Source organism: Mixophyes fleayi, chromosome 5, assembly GCF_038048845.1.
Source record: "Mixophyes fleayi isolate aMixFle1 chromosome 5, aMixFle1.hap1, whole genome shotgun sequence".
NCBI lineage: Eukaryota > Metazoa > Chordata > Amphibia > Anura > Limnodynastidae > Mixophyes > Mixophyes fleayi.
In genome coordinates this window covers 264,554,388-264,573,822 of record NC_134406.1, presented here as the reverse complement: position 1 = coordinate 264,573,822, position 19,435 = coordinate 264,554,388, and the positions used below count along the sequence as shown (strand labels likewise).

Sequence of the window (19,435 nt, the reverse complement as noted above, 5' to 3'; positions counted from 1 at the left end):
CACAAGGGTGTATTGCACAATAGTCACCAGAAAGGTGTTCTTTCTCATGTGGTAAGCACCAGAAAGTGTTCCTGTATTGTACACTATCCACCAGGCAGGGAATCTGCATAACATACAGGCCAACAGAAAGGAAAACTCACCACTTAACAAGTGCGGACTATGTAACCGATTTCCTCGCCAATTGTCTATATATATTGATCAAATTATGCACTTTGGTTGGAAGTAACAGAACATGGGAAGATCAAGTGATTCTCACCTGTTGCTTCGTGTCTTTCTTCAAAGGAGATTTAAATGTTGCTGTTGAGGTCTTAGGTTTCACACCATCGACTGCACTCTGGTCCTGGGTGGCCGGTGGAGCAGATGCTGGATCCGGAGGCGGAGCAGAATCTGGATCAAGAAGTGAAGCTGAAGCTGGATCGGTGGAAGGTCCTAACGCTGGAACTGGAGATGGAGAGGGAGAGGAAGTAGAAGTAGATGGAACTACCTGGGCCTCCGATGATTCCACATCCACATAGATATGATCAGCAGGCTCTTTTGGATCTGGAGAATCGTCCGGTGGAGCGGCTGAAACCAAATGGCAATTTTCAAGTGGTGGACTAGTATTACAAACATAAAGTAAATGGATCGGTGCAGAAAGTGGAGTGATGACCCATGGAACATATTGCACAGTTATTGAACTTTTGATATCTGATACTATAGCTTTATCTGCTGTCATCTGGACCCAACAATACGGTATGTTCTGCTTTCTATCCTATAGTCATAACTTTATCAGTTAAATTCACTCACAGATCAGCATATATAATTCAAATGTATACATTCATATTCAATGCATTGTAGAACTTTCCAAAAAATCAATTCCGTGCGACAGTACTTTGATACTGATATATCAACAGATAATTTACTAAGAAAAGATAAAAAACAGATAATGGATTTTATTTTGTGCAGTATATGCAGCAGGCTGACTTCTCACTTGAGATTTCCATCATTACAAGAAATGACTGAGCGTTCTGAAGTGATTTAAAAGCACAATAGTCAATGTGAATGTGCCAAACAGCAGAACAGACTGTGTGAACTTCTGAAACTGTCCCAATTCATAGCTAAAAAGTATAGTTTCTGTTGCAATTTTGCACAATACATAAGAAAAATCGCAAAGGTGCAATACCACATAGACTTTCTATTTATTTTAACAGGAAGTTTTTAACATGAATCTGATGCCCCTATATAACTATGTAGTCCCTTTGCAAAATCGCTCTGTGGGATAGATCTATATGGCTGCTACTGCAACAAAAACTATGTGTTGATCCTGGAAACATGTGGTTCTGCCTGTTCCCAGGAGACTGTAACCTGATCTCTTAGTCTGAGCCAGTCAGTTGCCAAGCTCCTTTTGGTCACATGATGACAGAGGAAGGAGAGGAGTTGAGTTTCATGTCATGAATGTTCTACAGCCTCTATGTTTGCTACATTATATGTCATGTGACTGTGGTTACTATGGTAATTTCTTGCCATTTAACAGACCGTAAATCATAAAAAGCCATTTTAATCAAATCCCTAATGAAAAAGGAACAACTCCATGTGTCTCCTTGTAGCCAATGCGATTTATCTTATATATAAAAATCATTGGTCTGTTTGTTTATTTGTTTGTCTATCCGGTTATACATTTGGACACTCCTGCACCGATTGGGATGAAACCAATACGAGTTGGTCCAGTTGCATCCTGTAGAGAAAGGAACAGTATATATAGAGTCACTCCAGGATGTGCTTTTATCTAAAAAGTAACTTTTTTTGGCAATAATACGCCTGATGTAGTATACTGTCTAGAATCAGCGTGTAATCGTATGGTGCCTGAAACTAATCGTCCTGCTGATATATATAAGCTATCTAGGATAGGTCCTATTTCAGGCTAAATCAATAGACGGCTGTAGCGGCGATGTATTGGTTATTTATATTGAACAGCCAGCCGTATGATCGTTGTTAATGGTAGTAGAGACTGAATATTATTTTAAATTAAAGAGAGGCAGAAGGTGAGATACAAAGCGAATGCCGACGCGCGTTTCGCTTGTATGCTTTATCGGGGCAAGACGAGCAGTAGTATTGACTGGGTATTTAAATCATAGGAGCCACGCCTCCGTATATGCGTCATTATGAGAAAGTCAATCAGATATCAGATTTGTAAGAATGATCGGCAGCAGTATCTGCCTGTCTTATTCAAAGTTCCGCCTATCAAGTAGTATCCTTGGACATCGTTTCAAGAGAGGCGGAGATACAATCTTATGAGGATGATTGACAATAATAGCGGCCAGTGTTGGCTAGTGTACATCAGTGTCCCAGCATGCTTTGCCAATATATAGCAGCTTATTGCAGAAAGGGTATGCTGGGACTTGTAGTTTCACAACACCTGGAGTGTCACAGGTTAGCCAACACTGGCCTAGACCATTCTTCGGCTTCACGTTTCTGCTTTGTTTGGATCTCCTGTTAGTGACCCGGCTTGTTCGCTATGCTCTGTTTGTGGCTCCAGCTACCTTGCTAGTGACTGGCGCTGAGTGCCAAGAGCTGCACATTCCATGCAGCGAAGACCACACCTCCTTGCGGGGGTTCCTGATGAACAGTAGGGGCGTGGTAGACTTTGCGCCTCTTTGCTCAGTAGCATCAACTACTAGCAGGAGTATGTCCACCTTACCAGTGTTATCGGACACGCATACATGTAACGTGGCAATAGGTGTAAGGTATTGTGTGTCATAGGAAGGCCTTCTTGGTTTGTTGGTACATAAGTTTTGACATATTGCATATTTAATGCTAACATTTTTAGTCTTTTAATTAATAATAACAGAACGGGTGATCTATATCAATTTACCCTTCCATAAGTATTAGAATTAGCTCTAAGTAATAATACAAAATTATTCAAAGGTTGCTTTCCACATGGTGCCATATTGATGCACAGGTTTCCCGCATACTAATAACAGATTCACATACTAACCACAATTAAGTGTTAATCATCTTCTTTTCTATAATGGAGGTTTAGATTCCGATATGGGATATTATAATATTCATATAAGATGAAGCTTGTTATTAGCCATGTAATTTATATGATAATGTATGAACAGTTTAATACATGTCACCCTCCGTCATGAGGTATGAAAAAGGAACACGTACATGTTACATGAAGTAGGAAAATGTACACGCTAACATCTGCTGCTACATCCTGATACATAATAGTGGCATAGTTTTACTGGTTTATGATTGAAGTGGTCATGTGACCTGAATTTGATATGCGTTAGTCAGTTTATATTGTCACATTGTTATCAGAGCGGTTCAGTAGCTTAACATTCTGATAATACTTGTGACAATTAAGCATATTCATATAGACAATGGCAGTATATGATTACACTTGAAGGATATACATTGAGATCTTATCACCTTGAAGCATAAGGGAGTATATTTCTTCTTTATTTCACAGTTTTCTAGTGGATTTATACAGCAGACCACACACAAAAAATATCACTGGTTTCTTTATAACACAGACTATCCCTAATCTCTGATGGCTTTACTATACAGACTCCATGTGTCTGGTGGATAGATCACCAACCTGTGTGTTGGGACCTTCTAACACTCTGATTGGTGAATAGCCAGTGCCCTCCACCAATCAGCGTGCTTAAAGCCAAAAGCAAGTAGGGCTGGGGGGCATTAGGTTATCTGCCCCCTGGGCTGGTATAACTTGATCTGTTTTGGTCTAGTCAGTATTGTTCATGGCGAAGAGGCGTTGGCATGCTGATTGGTTGATGGTGTGCTCCATTAACCAATCAGAGTGGTGGGAAGTCACTGCAGTGAATGACTGGAACTATCCACCAGAGTGGTGGAAGCTGTCTACTTGGTGTAAAGTCTTCCCAGGACAGTGAAGCTTCACATGCAGCCCCACCAGATATTTAGGAGTCTGCATTGTAGAGTGGTCTCCAGAACAGGGTTGCCATTAAATAGTAGTGAGTTGTGTTCTCTGTAGTGATGTGTTCTCTGTAATGACATGAGAATGCTTTGTATTGTATAAAATTCACTAGAATGTTCTCTGTATTGTACATTGTATATTAAAATCATAGTTGCCTACTATGATTTTAATATACAATACAGAGAACATTCCGGGAGACTCCCGAATTTCTGGGAGTCCTCCCGGCCACCCGGGAGAGCAGGGCAACCTCACGGTTCCTAGCTATTTCTTTAATTAAGTGGCGGGGGTCATGGCTTAGGACACGATATGTGCGTCTTAGTGGCCCCGCCCCCTGCTGTAATGGGTGAGAAAATGTGATGTCAATTTAGGGGGCAGGGCCAAATGACACACTCCCACCTTCACCCCGATCTCCCGGAGCACAACTTGGCAAGTATGATTAAAATGCTCTCTGTTTTGTTTGTCGGTCACCATAACTATCTCTGTATTGTATAGATATCTCTATAATGCTCTCTGTATTCTTTATTAGGATGTTCACTGTATTGTATATCGATCCTTTTGTGTTTTCTGTTTTGCCGTGCTGCTAAAAGAATCTAAGGGACTTGCTTGTGTTTCTTCCCCAGGCCAAAAGTTGCAAACCTTCTTAGGTTCATCATAAAGCACAATTAAAACAGTCATGGAGTATCCTCTATTGCCTCGCTGCCGGGAGCAGTCATGAAAGGTGAGGACTGCCCAAATGGGACAACTGGTGTCAGCCGAGGGGCAGTTGCCCCCAGCCCAGCCCACCCTTGTTTCCAGTTATATTTGCTTCCAGTTTTACAGCACAAGGCTTTGCCAATGTGCAGCAAGCACCCACTCCTTCTGCAGCTTATCTCACAAGTCTTACAATTCTTACCACCGTCTGCGGGAGCGCCGGGTTCTTCTATCTCCTTTAGAGCTGTTGTGTCAATCTCGGGAGGTTTATACAAAAACTGCTTCAAACAGTTAATCATATGGGTCCCAACCAGTGTGCTCCGACCGAATGCTCTCCAATCCACCACGCAGATACTGAGAGGCGGATGTAACACCTCATTTTCAGGCAATTCCTAGAAGAGAGCAATTCCCATTACTGTGTGTCCTACTGCAGAAAGTAAACATGAAAGTATACATATATTACTACATATATTAATATAGTTGTGTCATTTGTGAATATAACATACAATAAATTTTGAGACATTTGTTCCAGAAAGACATACTTTGTGTTCCATTTTGTGAGACGAAAACTCCTGTTGTTACTAGAGATGCTCACTGACCCACATGAACTGGTTTTGGTTTTGGATCTGGATTAGCTTTGTGTTTTGGTTTTGGTTTTGGCAAAACCACCCTCGTGTGTTTTTGGTTTTGGATTTTTTTTAGAAAAGATCCTAAAATATGCTAAAATCACATCATTTTGCTCTTTTTTTGTTCCTACATTATAATTAACCTCAATAACACTAATTTCAAGTCATTTGCAGTCAATTTAGACCACCTCACAGGTCACAATATCACTTTCATACACTTTCGTACAAATACTGCAGCGACCTGGCTGGATGCTAGGTGACAGAGCAATGACACAAACACACAGCAGTTACTAGCACATCTAGGACACATTGGCACACAGCAGTGGCAAAAAAGATAAATGGGGGTCCGCCCTCCCTCCCACCCATTGCTATGTTGGATCTTAAAATGGAATTCAAAACTGGCGAGATCCGATATCCGACAACGCAACGTTGACGTTTTGCCTCGTTTTCAATTCCGAGGGCGCGCGACAGTACCAAGCCGGCCCGGCTCGGTACTCGGATCCCCTAAGTTCGAGTGTGATCGGTTCTCGAGGAACCGAGCCTGAGCATCTCTAATTGTTGTATTTTATGTATGTTCAATATATAACAGAAAATATTTCTGAGTACAGTGTTATATACATTTACTAACAACCAATATATTTTCCTGGTATATTATAATGTTAAACCACATTTTTCCAAATAAAAAGAAAGCAAAAATAGCTTCCAGAGAATAAGGAGGTTCAGGACTGCAAGTAATGAGTGTACAGCGCACACAATCAGGGCCGTCTTTCCCATTGGGCACGCTGGGCAGGTGCCCGGGGGCCCTGCAGCCCAGGGGGGCCCTCCGGAGGCAGAAAAAAAAAAACCCTGTAAAAAAAGAAGAAAATATTTACTGTGCTGTCAGCTGGCGATCCGGCTCCCTCCCTGGTCTCCTCCTCCGTCGCGCTGGCAGTGCATGTCGGGCGTGATGTCATCACGCCCGCCCGACATCCATTGCGGAGCGCGACGGAGGTGGAGACCAGGGAGGGAGCCGGATCAGCACGGTAAGTATTTTCTTCTTTTTTTGCAGGGTTTTTTTTTTCCTGCCTCCGGAGGGCCCCCCTGGGCTGCAGGGCCCATATATATAATCTTTTATTATTTTTTTTTTGCATATATAGGGGCCCCGGTGCACTGCTGTGCCCGGGGGCCTAAGAGGTTCTTAAGAGGGCCCTGCACACAATCCTGCTTTATATGTGGTATAGTGTTGCAAGAAGATGCAGAGCCTGTTGTTTTTTAATAATGGAGGAAAATTCACTACATTCTACTGATTGGGCTGACTGTTGGTTGGCAACACAATCCGATACCAGTGATACACTCTAAACACTGATGACATACTAATCACAAAAGTGTTGTAATAATTATTGCTATAGAAACATATAAAAACATGGAATTTGACAACAGATAAGAACTGCTTGGCACATCTAGTCTGCCGATATTTTAACCCATGGTAACCTGGCTCCAACACTATTTGATACTTAGGTCTTTGTAAGGATATCCTTATGTCTATCCCAAGCATGTTTAAATTGCTCTACGGTATTATCCTCTACCACCTCTGATTGGAGGATATTCCACGTATCCACTACCCTTTCTGTGAAGTAGTTTTTCCTCACATTCCCTCTTAACCTACTTCCCCCCCAGTGTCAGTACATGTCCTCATGTTCTAATACTTCTCTTCCTTTGTAGAATGTTTCCCTCCTGCACCTTGTTATAACCCTTGATATATTTGAACGTTTCTATCATGTCCCCCCTTTCCCTTCTCTGCTCCAAACTATACATATTAAGATCTTTTAGTCTTTCCGAGTAATAATGCTATATAATAAAATTGGTGATATTTGAACAAATTGTGGATGTCCATCTACCGCAACAAGATGAACTCATTCAGATGGATACCTGCACTAACAATTCATTGCATCCACAATTTGATCCTCATGCAATAATTACATTATATGACAATATTGTAAAGTTTACTATGCAAATGTTTCCTACTGAGACAATTTTGTTTTTAAAGTGTCCTCCTGTTTTTTTGATTTGTGTTTTTTAAAGTCAGTTACACTGTCGGTAAATTTGACAAATTGGGTGTGAGCAGCAAATCCCTCTTTGTTTCTGTTTGGATGGTTGTGACTTATTTTGGTCCAGTACCCCACCCATCCATAAAGAGGTGATTCTAATTAGAGTAGAGATAAGGATGGTCCTACCGTAAGTATTTAGAATCTGTAGGTAAGTGCCACAGAAAACGGAAAGGACACATTTGAATGAGGTCACCTTATTGCGGAAGACAGGAATTCACTCTTGGATCAAAATGTCACCGAAATTTATTCCAGAGGGTATATTTACTAAACTGCGGGTTTGAAAAAGTGGAGATGTTGCCTATAGCAACCAATCGGATTCTAGCTTTTGTTTATTTAGTACATTCTACAAAATGACAGCTAGAATCTGATTGGCTGCTATAGGCAACATCTCCACTTTTTCAATCAGTTTAGTAAATATACCCCTAGATGTTAGACAGCAATACTGCAGAGTTGCACAGACAAATGTTCCCTTTTGTGATGAATATATATTTAGTGTTTAAACTGTGTCCCTGCATATCTATTTTGTAAAGTTAGTTACACCTTTACATATATCTGACATTGGGTGTTCGGTGCAAATCCATCTTCTCTCCCGTCTACTACAAGTGGCATAACATGCAAAATTGAAGACCTACCGAGATGTTATGCTAGTGAATTAAAAACAGAAGATACCCCACTATAACTTTTGACAGAGGTTGATAAAAGTTTACTCTTAAGTAGGCAAACATTTGTCTCATGCTTTTAAGGGGCCATGAGACAAGAAGTTACAATAAATTGTTGGAGTAAAAATAAAAACCATAAGAAAACAGTTAATCTTGCTCCCACCAGAGCACAGACCCAAATTAATGAAATTAATCGACCTCGAGGGGTCAATGAACAAAGGGCCAATCGGAACAGTTTCCCCACGTTCCAGCCAATCAGAAGCAAAATGTTTCGCTTGGCTGATCGCATATTGACACTTTCATTCATTCATGTTGCGGCTCTACTACAAACAAATCATAACTGGACTACATTAGGACTGAAGCAAGAAGGTTCACTATGGATTTGGGAGACTAATATAGAGGTAAAAGTAGGAGTCTGGGGAGTGTATTTTTTTTTACTATTAGTTAATGTTGTAGAGCTACATGTTCAAGCAAGTCCCGGCTGCCAGGTCATGCTGGTTCTTGTAGTTCTACAAATTCCAGCATGCTCTGGCTGTTATGGGCATGCTCCAGCATGTCAAGCAGTCAATGGCTGTCAAGACTTGCTGAGACTTATAGTTCCATAATAATACTTTATCTTGTCTTAACTGTACACTATTGCCCAATCACCCACCACCCAAGGGATGTCAGGAGTATCCCCTATGCTTTTCAGGTGGTGCGGGTCCTAGGAGGGGCCCACACATATTTTGCAGTCCTAATGTCTCACAGCAATTTCGACCCATGTTGAATGGGCTTGAGCTAGCTAACATATGGTCAAGGGGGTTCCCCTATGCGACCTGCCCAAATTGGCATAGCCTGGTGCTGTTCTGCGCTTTTACAAGAGGGACTACATGCTCATTGTCCCCCTACTTTAGTGTTAACCAGCCAAGGATATGGGACTTTTAGTGGAGGACCACATTTTATTTATATATAATGTATTTCATTGTGGCCTATTCTAACTCAGGCCTACGGTGAGCAAGTGGAGCAAAAATGGGACAACACAGAGAATGCTTTGTATGTGGCCAGACACCGGATTTAAAATAAACTCAATTTCTATATTAAAACCCTGGAACTATTACTATATATGTAGCCATGGTTATCCCAAAATGATTCACCAAATTAAGCCGACATTTCAGCATGTAAGGCCAATAGGTGGTCATCCTACCCATTACATTTCAATCAAAAGAGTTTGCATTCGAATGGACAGGGAGGAAAATCTGGTTAGCTGTTGAGGCAGATGGCCCATCAGATTACAATAAGGAAGTTCCTGGAGGTCATATCAGATCTGGATTACTGAACCCCCAGAAAATCCCAATAACCTGCAAGGAGTGAGGCCAAAACTGCTATATAACTGACGGCTCACCAACTGACTGAATGGCTGGATCTGATAATATGCAGTCAGGGGCAAACGCAGGTTTTGTAGAGGGGGGTTTCCACACCACGCTGCCCGTGGGCGTGACCAGCATGCATGGGGGCGTGGCTATAATTTTAGACAGCACTTGGCTGCTCTCCAACTCTTCCTATCCCCATAATATACATGGGCAATGCTGCGTGCACTGCTGTTAGATGCACGCAGCTCTCCCTTTTCAAGCAGAGCCGTGTGAAGTGGGAGCAGGGTCCAGCCACCTCAATTATACAGTGCCCCAGGCTTGAAGGGGGATTTCCAGGCACTAGGAACCCCCCCCCCTCTCAGTTTGCCTATGACAGTATACGCAGAAGTACAATGATTGATGTCACACTTGTAGCTCAGCCAATAAGAGACACTTGGGATCAGCCATTGGACGGAGGTTGGGCAATGTAATGGATATGCATTTTAGCGCTTACCACTTCAAACCAGTCAGCCATAACATTGAAGTTAGGATTGCTTTTGTAGCTCTGAATAACGCTGGATTTGACACCTTTTCCTGCGCACTCGATCATCACCTGAGGGCGGTCTACAGACAGCAACTGCACCTTCTTCAGCTCTCTGACGCCCCAGAAGAGGACCTGAGTTGTAAAACAGGGATTGTTACTGCAGTTGTCTGCTGAAAGAACTGTAGGGAACATATATCTGGATGTGGAGGAAGTAATCAGGAGTAAAAAAGCAAAAAAGCAAAAAATACATTTATATACAAACACATCTTAAGTCCCCAAATTAAATCTGGAAATATAAATCATGAAGTTAAAATACACTGTTACTTCTTATGACATCCCATAGTAGCTTTATTTTTTTTTTTTTAAAGTTAACTAATGAAATATGTCTCTCTAACTCCATCACAGATGTCATATCTCCCGCCTATTACATAGTGGCTACAATGGTGCAGATGTATGACAAACATCTCAAACAGTAAATCCTGGGTTTGTTGTACAGTTACTGACCATGGCTATGTGAGTGCATTCACCAGTTTTTACAGAGCATTTCTGTCAATAAGGAAGCTCAGGCTTTTGTTCCACAGTGATTCAAGATAGAGAAGCACCACCCTTCTAAACATATGACACGAGTACAAGTACTTCATTTGTTTCAAGTATATTTATTTAATGAATGAAGACTATTAGATATATTTTAATTTCCTGTATTATTAGGTTGGAACACAAAAGATGATCCACATTCTTATAGATCAATATAGTTTACTGAGTACTTGAATAGTACGAGGTATTGCTTTGGAAAACTGAATAATTACTGTTGATTTGTGTCAGAACAATTAATGTCCTCCAGACTTATGCTATATAGCAATGGTGGAAAACCTGATTTTTGGGGTAATCATGTGCTCCTTTGCGTGCATTTCAAAGGGCTAGACAATAGGCCTGAGTCATTAAGGAAAGTAAAGCAAAAAAATGACTTTGGACCTTGGTAAAACCATGTTTCATTGGAGGGGAAGGTAAATTTAAAATGCGAGGACAGATTTATAGTTGGGGTAGGACATGTCCTAGATCAACTTTTATTGTCAGTGTAAAAATAAAGCTATCAAGTATTTGTGTCCTACATGAAAAACCAGCCAGTATTTAACTTATGTGCAAAATAATAAACTCATTTGCACCCGTTGTATTGTAACATGTTTTTGGCAAGGTTCAAAGTTACACCTTTTTTTTTTTTTGCTTTACTTTCCTTAATGAATCAGGCCCAATATGTTCACATGTCTGCAATGCGATCATTTAAACTAAACTGGAGGAACAATAGAGAAGTCACAGGAACATTGTGCTATTGAGAACAATTACAACCACAATACAGTTTTGAGATATAATGAATATATAATCATGTGTATAATGAATTATGCTAACAGCAAGCGCGAACATTTAACACGGCTAATAATTTGTAATGCATTTAACATTTTATTCTTATTTCACTTGCAATTACCCTCAAGTAATAGCGACTCTGAGACTCAGTTCTGCTACTCCAAGCCAGCTGCATTGCTGAGCTCTTGTAGTACTAAATCTGCATGTTGTCATCTCACAGCCCCTTCAACACTGTCTGACAGTTCCCATTGCAGTGCATTAGAAAGTCTGATGTTCTTACGTGTCTATCAGAGCTGGTTTGCTGACTGTGGCACCGGGTCATACACTAATGTTTTTATGAAAAGAATCTCATCTTCCAGGTTCAGACTTTAAAATCCTTCTAGGCAACACATCCACCGGTTATAAATCCGGCTCGTTAATTTAATGCTGATGTGTTTCGGGTTAAAGAGATTTAATAAACATGAATGTGGATTTTAATTTGTTGAATTAGAATGGCAATCTGTCAAGACAAGGTACTTACCTCCACTCTAAATTTACTCAGTACAGGGCGTATATCTGGGGGGACAGTGTACACCTGGCTGGGATCGGGGGCCTCAATCGGTGGTAGGCTCTGGATGCCAGATTCCGGAATCTAAAGAAATAAATTAATTTCCAGGCAATAAATCACAATATATTTATAAAGACTTTACATTTATATAGACTTTACTAAGGCATAAGTTGTTTATCATACTATACTGCTTTACTCACTGAACAGTAAATTAAAGGGAAGATTGCAAGAATAAATTACTTGTCAATTGGTAAATTGATCTTTTCAGATGGCAGAACTGATGTGATTTCTCGTGCACAGTTGGAGTAGACTTTATTGCACATTCTGAGACTCTGACAAGAGAGGCCTCTATGGCCGAACACATTTACACACAATATTTTTGTGTGACTATACAAGGCAGAGTTAAAGTTTTGTCTGGCCATTTTCCATCAGCCAATTAGATCCACGGGGGTGGTCCTTTACATTCCCTATATAGGTAACCTCCTGGTAAAATCCTGCTTCTTTTGCTACACAAAATCCCTCCCTCCCATTTTGATGTCGATGTTTTTGTTTAATGCATTCATGTTATCAATCTCTTTTCCCTTCTTACAGATGAAGCACAGTTGGCAGGAAAGCATTGCGGTCAGTGGCTAATACAAGACGCTTTGGTTGATTGGACGCAGGTTACTTCCCTCTTCGAGGTAATTTGGCTCGTGGTCCTTTGTGCGGGGGACCCCGCGACCTGTTTGTGTGGGCACGTCATTGTGAGTCTAGGGGGGGACTGTTGTTTCTCTGACACCAGGTTAAGCACCGGTCATTCTGTTACGGGATAATATCCTTGGTTGTAGTGGAATCCAGGACAGATGACCATCCACTCGTTTTGGTTTAGTATTAGTCTGTTTAGCTGAACTGCATTTTGCTTTCTCCGCCAACAGTTTTCAATTATAATTAAGCTGTGACATTTTTGCCAAATTCACATCGTTGTCCGTGTATTATTTTCAATGTTAGGGGCCAATTCAATTCGGCCACGTTAGTCTAGGATTAACGCGCCTTTAATAAGGCCATTGTAACCCAGATTTTTTGTCGCGGCCCAGAGAGCTGCGAGCAAAGATCAGCGCTAAAATTACTGTACTAACGGTAATACTGCGCACTTTTACCATAGTAACGGTAATAGTGCGCAGGCCGCGTTATTCCTAGAATAACGCGGCCTAATTGAATTGGCCCCTTAGAGTGATGAGTTTGACTTTATATAAGAGGTTTATTGTGCAGAAGAGAGTAGCATCAACATTATGCAGGTTATCTTTCCTCACACATCAATGAATATCCCAACTTCTCACTGGCTACATCCATTCATCATCATCACCAGCAGCAGCAGCTATTTATATAGCACTACTAATTCCGCATTGCTGTACAGAGAACTCACTCACATTAGTCCCTGTCCCATTGGAGCTTACAGTCTAAATTCCCTAACATACACAGACACACACACACACACACACACACACACAGACACAGACAAAGAGAGACTAGGGTCAATTTGAAAGCAGTCAATTAACCTACCAGTATGTTTTTGGAACGTGGGAGGAAACCGGAGCACCCGGAGGAAACCCACGCAAACAGGCGGAGAACATACAAACTCCTCACAGATAAGGTCATGGTCGGGAATTGAACTCATGACCCCAGTGTTGTGAGGCAGAAGTGCTAACCACTAAGCCACCGTGCTGCCCATTCTCCTGCATTTTAAACGCTGTAATATAGATCTTTAGAATTGTTGAGCAATGTGAGCCATAGGTTGCAATAAAGGATTTTTCCCGGTGTTATGTATACATGAACAACACGCCAGACCTTGTAGTTATTCACAATAACCTACATTAAATCAAAGACAGTTTAGAACTCGTCTGACAAAGGCCTAATTGTATGTTATCCAAACCATAGATAGACATCTAGATGGAATTTTCTAAGGATCATGCAAGCTCTACTTCAAATAAAAGGGTCACAACATATATAAAGAAAATCTTTTCTATAAGGATCTGTCCTGTGTTGTGTCTGAGGCACCTTTTATGAAGTATTTTATCCATTTGAACTCTGGGAAGCTCTATAATTTGGATTAATAATCACTGGCACCCACCTGCAGTAATTCAAAAGCAGCAAGGAGATCCCCTCCAGACAGGTTTCCGCAGAACAGGGGGTAGTAGGCCAGTTTGGCTGGAGAGTAGGTGTGTTCAGATAGCGTGACAGTCGGAGACGCAACCGTAGAACCTATATATTCAGGTTTACCCTAGAGGGCGATAATAGCAGGATACATTGTAATAGATTCATTAAGATATTCAACAACAGAGGAAGTTACATTAAATCATCAGGGTAACTGACAAATAAAGCTCTGTGATAGTCAGTAGATTACCGGCAGGTATTTTTATGGTAAAAAATATAAAATATGATACAATCACTAGTGATAATTTAGAGAATAACCAAAAAAGGAGATAAGTTTAAGTCTTTCAGGCTAGTTTTGTCCTTTAGTTTCATTTTGTAACTCTATGTGTGTAGTCTATAAAGGGCACAGACTGAAGCTGACAATGAAATGATCTCCAGTGTTGTCAGTGCAAATGTATAACAGGGTAAAGGTTTTAAAAGAAACAACTTTATAAATGTCATCACTAGAAGTTTGAAAAGCTAGTAGAAAACATTGTGAAGGAGTCCGATTTTAGCCATTGTGAACAATACTGTATTATTACTTTTAAAATTTAAATATAGACTATTATGCAGATGAACATATGAATATAATGCTAGTGACAATACTTTAAATTACAGGACTTTATGGATGTATCTGTTTTGTGTGATTACACTCAGGTCTTTTATTAGTTCTAATCTGACATACCCATGACCAGTTATTAAATGGGCAAAAAGTAAATTTACCAGAGCCAGCCATTACAGTTCCTAGTAACAATGGGGGAAATCTAGAGACAATACTTTCAGGACCACTCGACTTGTTTTACTGCCCAAATTCTATCCCTAAACCTACCCCATGGTCTACAATGATCTCTATCAATTCTCATCTGTAAGGAGCAAGTCCAAGGTCTGAGGTTCTAACAATGCACTGAGGTGTGATATTAGCACATTGCTAATTGAACCATAGCAACCAATCAGCAATCAGCATTTATATTTATAGTTCAAGTTAAACAATGCAGTCGTCTTTCATTGGTTGCTATGAATTAGAGCAAATGTTGCACCTGCATTGTTAACAAATGAGCCTTATTATGCTTATATTGTGGGAATATGAAACCTGTACCATCTTTAGTTGCGAGATCTTATACAATTCTGGCACAAAAATTACGGTCGTAAATATCCTTGATCTGGCTCTGGACATACAGATAACACCATTATGAATACAGAAAGTTTAATTATTTGCAGTGGAAAACTATATCTGGACATTCTAAAAATCTATTCCGATCCCTCGTTCTGCACAGTCAGGAAAGTCAATGTGACCTGTCAACTTGTTCCTCACCAAGGCATCGTCATCATAGAGCTCTACGACAATGTTCGGAGGGTCATCCACAATGTCTTTTATTTCTCCAAACAAGGTGATGTTGTTATACAGGAGCATCTGGTTCCAGGTGGGCGACAGCGTCTGCGGAATGATCTATGGGGCACAGGGAGGGACATCAGGATGTTAGGAGAGCATTATCGGGAGATTCATTGTTATACATGAGTCTAGAAGTGGCTTTTATGAGGCAGTGCGTCACCTCTCACCGACGTCACTGTGTAGTATTCTGGTCTGTTATAGTCAATATATCAATAGTGACCCCAGCAGGTAACAAGTACATAACATGCTGGGCCACTGTGTAATGTGTAATAAAACTAATTATATACACATTGGCCATGTAACTCGCAATTACACAGGTTCCAAACTAGGTGACAATGAATGTGTGAATCTGTTTATCTAATATATACATACATATAGGGCCTGATTCATTAAGGAAAGTAAAGAAAAAAATTGAGTAACTTTCCACCTTGGCAAAACCATGTTGCATTGGAGAGGAGGTAAATTTAAAATGTGGGGACAGATTTATAATTGGGGTAGATCAACTTTAAATGCCAGTGCAAAATAAAGCTATCAAGTACTTATGTGCTACATGAAAAAACAGTCAGTATATATCTTAAGTGCAAAATAATAAACAAATTTGCACCCCTTGCATTATAACATGGTTTTGTCCAGGAGAAATATTTTTTCCTTAATGAAGCAGGTCCATGGTGTATACCTACATTCTATTAATTCATTTATTTTACTTTATTGTTTATTGTTATATTCACTTTATTGTTTATATTTTTTGTTTTTTACTATAACATTCAGGCAATCTAGGAGTTTGAAGGAAAATGAATGATAAATAATAATGCTGTTTGTTTAGAGGTCCTTGTTAGTTATTGCCACTCAAAGCGTTTGCTTTCCATATATTTACTATGTGTGGTGATAATCATCATAAACATCATCAATTCCAAAACTTGCACCCGTCTTAAGTAGGTGGAAAATGTACGTCTTGTAGGTTACATACTTGAAGATCCCCGTATATATCAAAATGAGGTGCACCCTGGAGGAGCATTCTTAATACAAGTCTGCACGCCCCTACTGTACTCCACTTGCACATTAATGGCCTTAATCCATCTCTCAAGTGCAAGCCGCTGCAAGTGTACGATACGTGCAACTCTAACTGCAGACGCGAGTTATGCGCAATGTGTCAATTTTGCACAGAGACTTTATATTGTGCTTCAGAAGTTCTAGGCATGCCTCGGGGAATATGATACGCCCCCATCATGCGGCAGCTACGCCCACTTTTCAGACCCTCATGAGAGCTTGCCGATTCCCAGCAATAGAATATTAGCAGCTATGCTTCTGTTCATGTTTGAATCAGGCCCAATGTTTTTTTGTGCAAAATGATTACAATTATATTTCTCCAAAAAACATACAGAACAGGCATGCGGAGATACCAGTTTTTCATTGTACACTTTTAGAAAATTTAATGGTATACTGAATTTTTGAGTCTTTAAATCTATATCTATATATAATCCTCTCCCGCTCACTTTCTCTCTTTATATATATGTCTCCATCTCCTTCAGCAGTGTGCTTCCTGTGTAAACAGGAAGTCACCTGGTGCTCAATACGTTGTTTTACACTTTGACAACAGTTCAGTAGAACATTTGGACATAATCTGAAATTTCACATTAAAAAAGCAAATTTTCATTAAAACAAATCTCATCTCTGATGGGCAGAGACTCATGGCAAGGTCCAACATGGAAAATTTACAGCAGATACCCCGATTATATTTCTTAAAACCACATTCCCTGCCATGTGTTTACAGGATTATGATAACTTGGGATCAGAATTAATTTTAATCTCAAACCTTTAAATACCTGACACAAAAGCTTTTTACCTTTGTTGTTTGGCAGTGGGAGACAAATGTCACTTTTGCAAATGGGTCGGAAAGGCCGGAACTGTCAGCCGCAATCAGCCCCCTGGCCTGGTACATGTGGGCTCGTAACTGGAACAGGTGTTTTGCTACCAGAAATAGATCACCAAGATAATTACTTATTATAAATCAACTTAACATTATTTATTATTAATCATTTTACTGTATTCAGACTTTAGTTTTTTGGTTTTTTTTATGTCAATTAAAATATTTATATATGGTGATAAAGCAAACTAGAAATGTTGCCTAATCAGAAAACATTAATGATATACAAAACATATAATTATATATACAGATTTGACATATATTATTTAGAATGCTTTGGACTGCTATTCCTGTTATGGTCTTTTATGCAATTTTGGACACAATACGATTCCCTGCAATTATCCTCCAGTCATTGCCACGATATCCAGCCGTACATCACTGGTTTTCCTGTGCGCCTCTGAATTCCCCCACAATATTATTTTCATACACTTTCAAACAAAGACTGCAGATTTAGATGACCAAGCCTGCCAGACCTATTATTTGTATTTTAGCAATGACAATTAGCAATGGAGCACTCCTCTTTGTGTGTAACCTATATAACATCATACAATTTCACTGCAAATTCAGAAGACCAAGCCTGCCAGCCCTATTATTTCTATTTCAGCAATGACAATTCGCAATGGACCAATGGAGCTCTCCTCTTTGTGTGTTACCTATATAACACCGTACAATTTGAATGTAAAGTCAGAAGAAAAAGCCTGTCAGCCCTAGTATTTGTATTTCAGCAATGACAACTAGCAATGGAGCAATGAAGCTCTCCTCTTTGTGTGTTACCTATATAACACTGTACATTATGGGACTGCAGATTTAGAAGACCAAGCCTGCCCTATTAATTATATTTCAGCAATGACAATTAGCAATGGAGCAATGGAGCTCTCCTGAATGTCATTGTAGACTTTGAAGAACACTGCTACCCCTCCTCTTTCTGTTCTACCTATGTTGCCGCCCATCTGCTTACCAGACTGTGCTACCCCTTCTGTGTCCCTCTGTGAAATGGTGGCAGATGGCCATGGAGGGCGGTAGTTATAGAATCCAAAACTCCCGAGATCCGAGATCCGATGACGTGACGATGACGTTTTGCCTCGTTTTTAATTCCGAAAAGGCGCGAAAAAACCGAGCCAGGTCGGCTCAGTACTCAGAACTGCTAAGTTCGGGTATGTTCGGTTCTCGGGGAACCGAACCTGAGCATCTCCAATATATATATATATATATATATATATATATATATGTAAGTGACTGGGATGTGATAGTGTTACAATGAAGGCAGCAGGAGAAGTGGCAATATGACATACCACTGTGTACCAGCCCACTTCCACCACGGACTTTATATTGAAGACAACCACCCTTTATAATTATGTCTGTTCTGGCTCTTTGTTGCTGAGTAGAACTAAAATCCTACTATATTCAGAGTTAAAGCTAGAACAAAGATGTTACATGCTTGCGATACTACTATACTAGATGTTACATTATAAAAGTCTGTGCAATGCAGCTACATAAAGTCTTCTTATTATAAACCCTGCTGACAAAATTGTTCCTCTGCCCTCAGCTTCGGGTAATGCTCAGCGCTGCTGTCAAGTGTTCTGACCGGCGTTCAGTGTCCCTGTATAAAAGTAATTGAAAGCTCAGCTGCTGTCAGTAAAGGCTGACTTGGAAACCACAGTAATAATGAGATCTCATTTCTGTTATTTCCAGTGGGCTGTGTTTTACGGTGCCACAATGGATAGTGCAGGAACATTACTGAGCGGCCTGACCTGACCTTTTACAGTTCAAAACTTAACTAAGAACTGTTCAGCTTCTTCCAAGTGTTCTTCAACAAACTTTAGGTAATATAGTGAGGTTGTGTTAGAATCCTGCTGGGAATCTTGTAAAGAACCTCTTCCAACCCAATTACTAATAAACATCTCTATAAAGGGCTTTGGATGGTATCCTGTGAGTCTTTTAAAGTACTTTGCCAAAATTGTTTTGTCTGTCTGTTCCATATATACTCAGTAAACAAGCCCTGCCCTTAGTGTCACAGGATTCATTTTGACAGTGTTAGTGTGTGTGTTTTTTTAGACACTTACTTAAAGCAAGTTGCACCCCGCCTTTTCGCAGCACGCAAATTGGGATGTCCCGCCAACATCAGGACAGTTGGGAGGCAGAGCCGTAACATAATTTTTAGCGCCTGGGGTGAGA

The 19,435-nt window shown here is 40.3% G+C and overlaps 1 protein-coding gene across 3 annotated transcripts in view; it reads right to left on the bottom strand.

Annotated features, from left to right (window-relative positions):
- The window catches only part of FER1L6 (fer-1 like family member 6), a 177,463-nt gene that overhangs the window by 37,006 nt on the left and 121,022 nt on the right, over positions 1 to 19,435 (bottom strand). For 2 of the 3 annotated variants that reach the window (XM_075214034.1, XM_075214037.1), the window contains exons 20-26: positions 17,180 to 17,304; positions 15,259 to 15,393; positions 13,885 to 14,034; positions 11,751 to 11,861; positions 9,842 to 10,003; positions 4,821 to 5,019; positions 257 to 564 (exon numbers count right to left, since the gene is read on the bottom strand). In XM_075214034.1, the coding sequence (XP_075070135.1) occupies positions 257 to 564; positions 4,821 to 5,019; positions 9,842 to 10,003; positions 11,751 to 11,861; positions 13,885 to 14,034; positions 15,259 to 15,393; positions 17,180 to 17,304 (1,190 nt within the window). The remainder of the gene's footprint in view (positions 1 to 256; positions 565 to 4,820; positions 5,020 to 9,841; positions 10,004 to 11,750; positions 11,862 to 13,884; positions 14,035 to 15,258; positions 15,394 to 17,179; positions 17,305 to 19,435) is intronic. The other variant, XM_075214036.1, reaches the window with a different exon arrangement.